Source organism: Chaetura pelagica, unplaced genomic scaffold, assembly GCF_000747805.2.
Source record: "Chaetura pelagica isolate M959 unplaced genomic scaffold, ChaPel_1.0 scaffold86, whole genome shotgun sequence".
Lineage (NCBI taxonomy): Eukaryota > Metazoa > Chordata > Aves > Apodiformes > Apodidae > Chaetura > Chaetura pelagica.
This window is the reverse complement of record NW_009953612.1, coordinates 378,377-389,726: the sequence shown is the minus strand read 5'-3', so window position 1 is coordinate 389,726 and position 11,350 is coordinate 378,377. Positions and strand designations below refer to the sequence as shown.

Sequence of the window (11,350 nt, the reverse complement as noted above, 5' to 3'; positions counted from 1 at the left end):
ATGGGCAGGTCAGTGAAGCCATCCAGTGGTAGAGGGTCCTGGAATTGCTCTGCTGGGCAGTCTCTGTGCTGGCTCCTTTGTTGGCCCTTTATTGGGGTTTGGTTGAAGCTTTGGGGTTTTCTTGGTTTTGTTGTGGGCTTTTTTTCTTTAAGTGTCTCTTCACTTAAGACCCAAATTGTTTGCTCGGCTCCTGAGCAGATTTTGTGTCTGTAGCCTTAAAAACTTGACTCTGAGCCTGCCCTGTGTGCACCCTTGGTGGAGGTTCTGATGTTAACCCTCCTGCAGCCCTCGGTGCCGGAGCTTGAGGGGTCTCTGGCTGTTGTGAACGTGTGCAAAGTCACAGGCCTCAAACTCTCCCTCCAGGGAAGGCTTTTTTCCTGCTTCCCTGGGGAGTGGAAATGCTGGGGGATGTGAGTCAAGCACGGAAGCAGCAGCGGCTGGTTAAGAGTCCGCGTGGCTTCCCTGGCCCTTAGCTTGGCAGCTGTTGAACCCCTGAGGCTGCCGTTTGTAATGAGAAACCCAGCCCGATTCATGTTAGCAAGAGGTGGGAGCCTCACCCCAACCGGGGGACAGACATTTCCTCACCTCTGGAATCTCTCTGGCTCAGGCAAGGGAAACTATGGGAGTTGCTGCTGCCCTTGCTTGTCTTTGCTTCAGCTGGGTCTGCTCGCAGCTAAATTTAGCTTTGGAGCTAAGATGTGGCTTTGCTGTAGGTGCACATTCACTTCAGGTATTCCCTGTGTTCTTGAAATGTTCAAAGTCCATTTCTGTTCTGAAATACTGGCTTTAAAGCTAAGTGTCTGTCAACTGTTTCTCACAGTTATCAAATTAAGAAATGGATGTGCAGGCCACTGACTTAGTCCTTTAACTAAGGAGCAGCACATTTTGATAGCTGGCTTTTTATTTAGTGCTCTGCTGGACTTAAGTGGTGTTTTCTTTCTTAATCTGTCTCCTTGTTTGATTTGTTTTTTATTTAGGTGTTAAAGGTATTGAGGGGAGAACAATTTAGTGCAAAGCTAAGTTAAAGGACTTGCTGGGCCCTCAGAATGTGGGTTTCTCTTGTACCATTCCAAGTTTAGAGAAAGTAATCAAAATTCCTGTTACACCATCCAGTCAGCAGTGGGTTTGCTGCTTCTAGATGTGCTTGCTTGAAAACCCCATCAAGAATCACGTGGCAGAGACTGAACTTCAAAATTTACTGGAATATTTTTTAACCATGTATAGACCTTGAGCTGTATCTGTGTAATTGACTAGTTTGTTGATCTAAAACTCCAATGTGCTCTGAAATGGAAGCTGGGTTTTCTGAAGGCCTTTAAAAACAAAAGCATCTGGTGGGGTCCAAAAATCAAACTTAAAGAGCATAGAGAATCCACTCTTGCAGGGCACAGATGAGAGCACTTCTGCCACCCTTCAGAGTGGCACGTTTTTACTGCAACCCTGTTACTGGGCTCTTCTGAAGGATTTCAGGTTTTGAAGAATCTAATAAGAGAACTTGCATTGCAAAGAAGTATTTGGGCTCAGGATTTGTAAGGGCTTCTGGATGCTCCATTGTGTGGCCTTGGAGATAAGCTGCATGATGATGAGCAGGCTGGCTCTGCTTTGTTGCATTTTGACTGGCTTCTTCCAGTAACCTTTGAAACTTGTAGGCAACGATTCCATGAGGAAACAAGGTGACTTATTTTTCCTGGTGCTTTCTGACAGAATAGCCACAGCTTGGATTGAATTTTTGGAAAGGTCTTAATTGTCATCCTTGTGTTTTAAAGCCAGTTGTGAAATCCACCTGGCTTTACCTTAGAAAAAGAGAAATACAAATTGCCTGATTCTGTCAGCAGAACCTGTGAGCTCTCCAGTTCTGAGCACATTTGTGCATAAGTTTGTCTTTAATCAGTGATGTCACTCTAGGAAATAAAAGCCACTTTGCTGTTGATCCAAACCATTCCACAGAATAATGCACTAATTCTGCAGCAGAGCTCAGTGCATGTGATGCAAGCCTTGATGTGTGGCCCCAAGTTTGTCAGGAGTGGTGGAGATGACACCTACAGCTCTCAGACCAGCCTGGAGGCTGTTTTTGGCTGTGCCACTTAATCCCAGAGAAGAAACTTTACTGGCATCCCTTGGTATCGTGTTGTGGTTGTCCAGCTGCAACGTGGTAATTTTGGAAAGGTGTCATGACCATGCTGAAGGATGCTTTTGGATTCTTCTAGGTACAGACCTGAGCTGTTTTCTGTTTCTTGTGAGGGGAGAAACCCAAGCTCTCCTGCTCTGTGCTCAAAAATGCAGCTTGACTAACTTAACCCTCCTGCCTTCAGTGGTCAGCTAGTGTGTTGCTCCTTACATGAAGGAGACCTTGAGGCTGAGAGGATGTAGTTTTCTGGAAGGAGAGTGGTGATGCCATAGCAGTTCCAAAGATTGCCCCAGCCCATTTGTACAGAACACTACCAGAAAGGATTGACTGGTCACTGTCAGTTGCTCTTTCTTCTTCAGACATCTCGATTGGTGGGATACAAAGTGCAGAGGGGTGTGCAGGAGGGAGGAGGAATCCTTTCACAAGCAACCTACTGCTGGACTTCTGCCTGTGATCTGAGCCTTGTGCAGGCTGCCTGACAATCTACTTCAAGCAGTAGGCAGTAGGGGGCTAGTCGAGAGCAGGTTGAGATGCAAAGCTGATGCTGCAGGCTACTTGTCCTGGCAGTTTCCTGTCTTGACCCCACCCCAAACTGAATTTTGAGACTGGACTAATTTACATTTCATACACAAATCCCAATTTTCTGTTGTCTTGCAGGAATGACACCAAGGAAGATGTGTTTGTCCATCAGGTAAGATTTCCTTGAAAGAGAAATGTGTTACCTCTCTGAAACTTGCTAGGCATGACCTCTGTAAGCAGGATTGAATTTGTGGAAGAGCCTCAGGTTTCACAAGAACTGTAACTTGAACACAGCTGTTCTCTAACTAATGGCTCCTAAGTAGAGCTTGCCTGTTTTGGGGGGTTTGCATATCCTGGGACTTGAGGGTAACTGACTGAGGTCCAGTTAAGTTGCCTTGTGCATTAATGTAGTTGCTGGCATCTGGAATGAAGTTAAATTACTAGCTTGCTAGTAACACTAGCTAGGGAGAGAAATTAATTGGCCTATAATAAGGATGAAGTGCCAGTGAAGATTTTTTTCTTCAGGCAAAAATTGTATGGAATTTATGGTTCCAGGCTGCTGATAAAAGCCTGAAAACATTTTAATAGATACTTTTTCAGTTAAACAGATATGTAGACTTTAGGGGTGTGCAGGAGGGAGGAGGAATCCTTTCACAAGCAACCTACTGCTGGACTTCTGCCTGTGATCTGAGCCTTGTGCAGGCTGCCTGACAATCTACTTCAAGCAGTAGGCAGTAGGGGGCTAGTCGAGAGCAGGTTGAGATGCAAAGCTGATGCTGCAGGCTACTTGTCCTGGCAGTTTCCTGTCTTGACCCCACCCCAAACTGAATTTTGAGACTGGACTAATTTACATTTCATACACAAATCCCAATTTTCTGTTGTCTTGCAGGAATGACACCAAGGAAGATGTGTTTGTCCATCAGGTAAGATTTCCTTGAAAGAGAAATGTGTTACCTCTCTGAAACTTGCTAGGCATGACCTCTGTAAGCAGGATTGAATTTGTGGAAGAGCCTCAGGTTTCACAAGAACTGTAACTTGAACACAGCTGTTCTCTAACTAATGGCTCCTAAGTAGAGCTTGCCTGTTTTGGGGGGTTTGCATATCCTGGGACTTGAGGGTAACTGACTGAGGTCCAGTTAAGTTGCCTTGTGCATTAATGTAGTTGCTGGCATCTGGAATGAAGTTAAATTACTAGCTTGCTAGTAACACTAGCTAGGGAGAGAAATTAATTGGCCTATAATAAGGATGAAGTGCCAGTGAAGATTTTTTTCTTCAGGCAAAAATTGTATGGAATTTATGGTTCCAGGCTGCTGATAAAAGCCTGAAAACATTTTAATAGATACTTTTTCAGTTAAACAGATATGTAGACTTTATTTGTGGGGAAAATAGTCCAGAGTGAGACTGCACACCACACCTGTGCTTTATTTCATGTATAAAGGTTGGCCTTTAGTCCTTGGTGTCTAACTTGTAAGTCTTGATCAGCTCTTGTGTTTTTACCCTTCCTGTCTTAGGATGTCTTGTGAAGCATCCCCCAAAGAGTTCTTAGTGCAGTGTGGTTTACTTCTGGCATTTCAGAGTCCATGGATTGTTCTTTTGTTTCAAGTTGGGGATATACTGCTGGTTTTGTAAACAAAGGGAAGATGAAGTAACCCCTGGGAAGTGTCTTGACTTGAGCTTTCAGCTTCTTCCTTGTGCTGTCTCTGAATCACCTGCTAATATGTGGAGGCATTTATTTATTAAAGGCTGTTCTCTAATGGGCAGTGTAGAGAGGCCAAGTGACTCTGCTGTGTTTCTGTGTGTGGAGACAGGAATATAGACCCTGAAGGAAAACTTTCAGACTTTATTAACTCAATTTGCAAGCAGGGTAACTCATAAGTGACCTTGACTTAATATCTGATTTGCTATGTAAGTACTGGCTGTTTCTAAAAGCACAGTTTGGCAGTTATTTGTTTTAATTTAATAACTTTTCACAGTCAGCCAGTTTGGTGGGACTAATCTGAAAGAAATTCACTTGTTTCAGGAGTTAGAGCTGGGGATCTATTTTCCCATCCCCATTATCGACCCTGGGTCTCTTGAAGTTCTACTGTTGTAATAAGGTTTCCTGTCTCCCTAAAATCACTGTTTTATAGGCTAAAATGGGGATGTTCTTCAATAGCTTTTGCTCCATTTAGGAAAAAAATCTAGTTGACTTCTATTGCTGGTATTTTTCATAAAGTTGTTCCTCTTGTATTACTGTTCAGTTAAAGTGTTTGATAAGCAGAATGTGACTGAGTGGTACATGTTGAGTATTATCTGTCAAAAGTCCATTGCTGAAAGGCACAGATAATTGAGTGTTTTCTAGTGATGTAATTTACTGGATAGATACTGATACAAAGGCTTGTCTGGTGCTCATGCCTTGGAAGGGCTAATCCTTGGTGTATAGTAAAGTGCTAGAGTAGATTTGAGATTAATTGGTAAATTTTGTGGCTGAAGTGATGGTATTAGAGGCCTTGGAGAAAGAAATCCCTTCATTTCTGGCCACTGATGTGTTTGCACAGCTTGGGACTGTCTCATGTGCATGTAGGCTCCTGCAGGCTGTGGTGCTGTGCCCATGGCAGAGGGCTGGAGGTCCCAGTGTGTGATGGGAAGGGCTTATACATTGGTGTTTGTACTTCAGAGGGGTGTTGAACGCTACAACAGGAACCCCAGGCCCAGTGTGTATTGGGGGGGGGAAGGGTGTCTGTTTGGTTGTTTTCAAACTGCTTTTTCAGCTGGCAGGCAGCATGTTGACAGATGTTTCTAGTCATGTGTAACACATCTCAGATGAGCCAGAACTATAATAATAGAGGTAAATTTTATGGCTTTCTTGATTTTTCACTGTGTTTTAATTGCTTTTCAGGAGCACAGGTCTTCCTCCTAAGGTAGCAGATAATGAAAATCCTTAATGTTAAAAGTCTTCAGGTACATTTAGTAGTATTTTCATGCTGTGCCTGTAAATGTAATTCTGCTGTGTTATGTTGTTAGACTGCCATAAAGAAGAATAACCCCAGGAAGTACCTCCGCAGCGTAGGAGATGGAGAGACCGTGGAGTTTGATGTGGTTGAGGGAGAAAAGGTAAATGGGTCCCCTGGGTGTCAGTGTGCACAGAGAGCCTGGGCTGTTGGCTTTGGTGTGGTGCGTGTGGTTTGAGTCGGTGCCTGATGCCATCCAAGGAGATGAATGGGTTCTCATTGTTTTTACAGTGTGGATGTAAATTGTAGCTCAGCAGTACGTTATATTCTGTGAGTGATTTGATGCCACTGTTACCTGCCTCATGCTGTCTCTGCTCTTCAGGGTGCTGAGGCAGCTAATGTCACAGGTCCTGGTGGAGTTCCAGTGCAAGGCAGTAAATACGCAGCAGACCGTAACCATTACAGGCGGTATCCGCGTCGCAGGGGCCCTCCACGCAACTACCAGCAAAACTACCAGACCAGTGAGAGTGGGGAAAAGAACGAAGGAGCAGAGAACATACCAGAAGGTCAAGGCCAGCAGCGCCGCCCCTACCGCAGGCGGCGGTACCCACCTTACTACATGCGGAGGCCCTATGGGCGTCGACCACAATATTCCAACCCTCCCGTGCAGGGAGAGATGGTGGAGGTAACCATTGGTGCTCAGCTGGCTGGGTTCCCTCGGGGCTGGGTGATCTGTGTTTGCTTCCTGTGTGAACTGGAAGGAACCAAAATTCTAACACTCTTGTGCCCTAGGGCTGCTGCCCACCTTGTGGGTCTCATACTTCACCTGACAGCCCCTTCCAGCCATCAGCTCTGCAGCTTAACTAGCTGTGGTGCTGACAGGCTTTTCCAGGTGGCTGAGGTGGTTTGTTGCCTAACGTCTTGCAGGGTGCTGACAACCAGGGTGCAGGAGATCAAGGCAGACCAGTCAGGCAGAACATGTATCGAGGTTACAGACCCCGGTTCCGCAGGTATGCTGCACCTCAGCTCCTACCTGCCTTGTTCTCACCTTGCCTTTTGGCAACAGAGACAGGACATGGCGGTGGTCAGATGCTGCATTGTTAAAGCCTAGCTTGACTTTCAGGGGTCCTCCTCGTCAGAGACAGCCTAGAGAGGACGGGAACGAAGAAGATAAAGAGAACCAAGGGGATGAGACCCAAAGTCAGCAGCCGCCTCAACGTCGGTACCGTCGTAACTTCAACTACCGACGCAGACGCCCTGAGAACCCTAAACCACAAGATGGCAAAGAGACGAAGGCAGCCGAACCCCCAGCTGAGAACACGTCCGCTCCCGAGGCCGAGCAGGGCGGGGCTGAGTAAACACCGGCTTACCATCTCTACCATCATCCGGGTGGGTGTGCCTGCTGGGCACTGGCAGAGGGGGGGGGGGGCCCCCAGGGGGGCATCCTGAGGGACTGGGAAAGCATCCTGAGGGTGGCATTTGATGGCTCTTGATGCTTCCCTTCAGTGTTTGCCTGACAAGGTTGGGATTATTCTTGCTCGTCTAACCAAAGTGGCTGCACTTATTAGTGGCAGCAAATCCAAACTGAGACTTTGCTGCACAAATGCTGATTAAGGGAGGGGAACATCTCCCTGCTGAGGAAAGGCTGAGGGAGCTGGGTCTGTTGGGCTTGGAGAAGAGGAGACTGAGGGGCCACCTCATCCATGGGCACAAATCTGTTCAGGGCAGTGTCAGGAGGGCAGAGCCAGGCTTTGTGCAGTGATGTCCAGTGACAGGACAAGGGGCAGTGGGTGCAAACTGGAGCCCAGGAGGTTCCCTGTGAATCTCAGGAAGAACTTCTTTGGTGTGAGAGTGCCAGAGCCCTGGGCCAGGCTGCCCAGAGAGGCTGTGGAGTCTCCTTCTCTGGAGACATTCCAACCCCCCTGGCCACGTTCCTGTGTGATGTGCTCTGGGTGCCCCTGCTCTGGCAGGGGGGTTGGGCTGGGGGAGCTTTCCAGGTCCCTTCCAACCCCTGGGATTCTGGGATTCTGTAATCAGGAGGACTTTTACAGGCTTTAATTGTCATTGATGGAGTCACTGCCTAGAATACTGTTGGTCTTAATCTTGGCTGTGCTCAGTTGATCAGGCTCACCCCAGTCTTCATTGTAATGCACAGTAATCCCAGCAGTGCTGGTGTAGTGTCTTGGGAGAAGCAGGTGCTGGGATTTACTTGACTCTGGAAGTGTCTGAGCTTCTATTGCTTTGTCCCAAAGGAGAACTGAATAGCATTGACACCTCCCAGCAGCCATTTCTAGAAAGCTGACACACAATTTGCCAGAGCATCTCAGTAGAATCTTTCTATCTAAACAAATGAGTGCTGGAAAACTGGTAGAGAAGGAAAGTCCTTTTTCTGGAGCACCCAGGGTGGTCAGAGTGCAGTGGTGCTGGGGGGCTGGCTTCTTAGGAGGCTTGTGTAAAGGCTGGTGTTGGAACATGTTCATTGCAAGGTAGACTGGCTGTGTGCTGTCTTTGGATGGACACTTGTGCTCATTTGGGAATGTTTTCATTGCTAAGACTTGTCCTGGTTTTTTTGTCCAACACCTTTTTTGTCTGTTCCTCCTCTCGCTTTCCCTGTATTTCTTCTCTCCAGTGTTCATGTTCTCCTGTTCCTGTTGTCTCTCACTGCCTGGAGGGCAGGCAAGTGGAGAGGTGTAGTTAGGCTGTAGTGGGAGTGGTAATGAGTGGTCAGATTAATGGGATGAACTGGGAGTGCAGGAGTTGGGCAGGCAAGAGTAGCTTGATGTCAGCAGCAGCCACAGACATCTCCCAGCTGTGGGATCTTAGGGGTTCATTCTTCAAGGGCTGGGATCCTGTTGTCATGCAGATGGATTACCTGATAGCTCTTTAAGTCTTAACACAGTGTTCTCTGTGTGCTCAGTGTCAACCTTTGTTTTATTCTGGTGTTCATCTGAATGGTTAACACAAGGTGGATGAATTTTTAATATAATGGGATGCAGAGAAACACCCAAGTTGGCACTTGGTTGCTCCTTCTGTTTGTTGATAGTATTGGAGAATATGAACTGTGGTTTCTGTGGGCTGAGCAGTGGCTTTCTGAAGCCACACTGCCTAGGTTAGGCACAGAATCTGCTCTTCAGCCCTCTTCTGAAGATCTTCAGTTGTCCTCCTGCCCTCCCAGGGGTTGGTCCAGAGTTCAGAAGCTGCATTTCCAGGCTGGTCTCACAGGACTGGAGCTGTGTGTTGGCTGCAGAGCCCAGTGGGAGCAGCTCTCCCCAGGAGGCTGTCATGGCTGAAGCAGGAGGCCAGTGAGGGGAGAGGGTTAAATGGGCTTCCATTGTGCTTCAATTTAAAGTTTTCTCTTTCTGGAGTGCTGTGCATTTGTGTTCTGTGGTTTGGTCACTAAAAGTGGGCTGAGGAGTGGCAGTGCAGTGGACAAAATGCCTGGGTAAGCCTCTGACACCTGTCTGATTGTATTTTCTTGTTCTTCTCTTTTTCAGTTTAGTCATCAAAGAAAAGACTTAAGAAATGAAGAAGAAGAGAAAATGAAATTCCAGCAATAAGAAATGAACAAAAGAATTGGAACTGAAGACCTTAAGTGCTTGCTTTTTGCTGTTGACCAGATTACTAGAACTATCTGCATTATCTATGCAGCATGGGGTTTTTATTATTTTTACCTAAAGAAGTCTCCTTTTGGAAACTATAAACACGTTTTTTAAAAGCCTGTTTTTTCTCAATATACCTTTAAAGGTTTTTAAATTGTTTCATATCTGGTCAAGTTGAGATTTTTAAGAACCTCATTTTTAATTTGTATGAAATATACACCTGATTTTTTCAAGTCAAACTGCAAGCATCTGTTAATAAAGGTCTTAAAGAATTACCTTGTGTGCTTAGTCATTTTCAACTCACTTCTGGATGAGGGGGTTTCAGTTTAGTGTTCAGAAAAGGTTGGGGGGCAAATTGCTTTTATTTCTTCAGTCATTCAGGCTGTTGAGGTAAAATGTAAAAAGAAGTGTTTGAGCCCTATTGCAACTGGCTAGAAAGTTGGGTGAAGGGAGGTCCTTGGTGTCAGTCCAGTGCATCCCCAGGAGTTCTTTTGCTGGAGCTCAGCCTGGTTGTCAGAAAACTGAGGTGATGTGAGGGGAAAAAACAAAAACCAACACCATCAAAAAACCCACAGAACTTCCAACTGGAGCTGTGCAGAGCACAGCTGGTGGTGTTCACTTAGAACAAGTTTTGGTACAAGTGAGTTGCAAGAATTGCTAGTGAGTGGGAAGGGGAATGGAGGGAAAAACCAGGGTTGGTGCAGGAATGTGGAACCTGCAATGCTGGGGGCTCTGGTGTCTGCCCAGGCTTGGTTCGACCATCCTGCTCCCCTCTACGTGGGCTTCCTCTCTTCTGGAGGCAGATTTTGGAGAACCCAGGAGCCTTTCCAGGTGGTGACAGGCCCCTGGTGTCCCTGTGGTGTCTGACCAGGCAGCCTGCCAGCCCTCTGGGGTTGCAGAGCATGGGAAACTGCCTGTTGCTGCACCTGGGGCCAGGGGGCTGCCCCAGGGACTTGCCCAGCTCTGTCACAGCTCTGCTCCCAGTTGCTGCTCACACAGCTCACTGGGCTGGCTCTGGTAGCATCAGTTAGAAATGGCTGGTGATGAACACACCTGCCATCAAGCACCTAGTGGGTGAGCTTTGGTCTGCTGGCAATTGGAGAGCTTTCTGTGTGCTCATGAGCTCTCCAGTCCTGCCAACTCCTGCTCTTTCTAACTTTCCCATGTGCTCCAGTGCCAGCCACTGCCCAGGGCTGGCAGCTCCTGCTCTCCCTGACTGCCCATCCTCAGCTGTGCCTGTCAGGAGCTGCCCACCCTCTGGACCTCAGACATCCTGCTGGGAGCAGCAAACTGTCAGTCCTGCTCTTTGTCACACAGCTCTAGCGATTGGATTCTTAATAGTTTGTTTGTTTGTTTTTCCAGGTCCCAGAGGAAAAAAACAGTAGCTTTTAAAAAGGTGGTAATTTCATCATTAGCCTATGCTAATAATACACTAATAGAGCAAGACAGACTTGCTGTGTCCTGCAGCACAGGAGTGGGGCCAGTGGTGGGTTTGCACAGCTACAGAAAAGCAATAGAGGAGCTGCCTCAGCTTCATGTGAGACTAGAGTGATGCCCCATCTGCCCTGGGACAGCCAGTTGGGGAGGACCCTTGAAACTCCTCCTGTTTGGGGGGTGCTGGTGTCCTGCAGGCTGCCTGGGTGCCAGGAGTGCTGCTGCAGGAGCTGTTTGGAGCTGTGGGGCAACCTCTGCTCCAGCCAGGGGCTTGTTCTGCTGCCTTTTGGTGTCTCAGACCCCTTGGTGAGGAGATTTCTTCCCAGCTTCCCTATGCTGACATGTTTCTGTGCTCACCTTTGGGTGGGAAGTGAGGGAAAAAGGACAGAACCAGCATTCAGCAATTGGAGGGGGTGGGGTTGTGATCATTTTGGAGCCCAGTTTGCTTTCATAATGGGTTTGCAGGTGAAGGTGGTTGATAATTCACATGAGAAACCGAATTAGAGACCCCTCCATTAGGCTTCAACCTGACTTGCCCCCACGTGCTGGTGTGTCTGGCTGCAGGGCTCTTCCAGGGGTCAACCACCCAAGGGTAAGATTAACTCTCCAGGCTGCAGCTCCCCCCTGTGCTGCCAGATTGCTGAGTGCAGGGGCAGTTTCCACTGGGGCTGGTGCAGGGTGGCCAGGGCTGCCAGCCACGTGGAGCCAGTGTTGCTCCATCAGAAAAGGCTTCCCCCTGCATT

The 11,350-nt window shown here is 47.5% G+C and overlaps 1 protein-coding gene across 1 annotated transcript; it reads left to right on the top strand.

Annotated features, from left to right (window-relative positions):
• On the top strand, nucleotides 1-9,448 carry YBX1 (Y box binding protein 1). The gene is given in 10 exon segments (XM_009999823.1): nucleotides 1-8; nucleotides 2,783-2,816; nucleotides 5,648-5,737; nucleotides 5,957-6,049; nucleotides 6,051-6,087; nucleotides 6,090-6,259; nucleotides 6,502-6,584; nucleotides 6,698-6,917; nucleotides 6,919-6,963; nucleotides 9,069-9,448. Coding segments are annotated over 10 exon segments (843 nt in total). The 3' UTR covers nucleotides 9,132-9,448.
• Nucleotides 9,449-11,350: the final 1,902 nt, after the last annotated feature.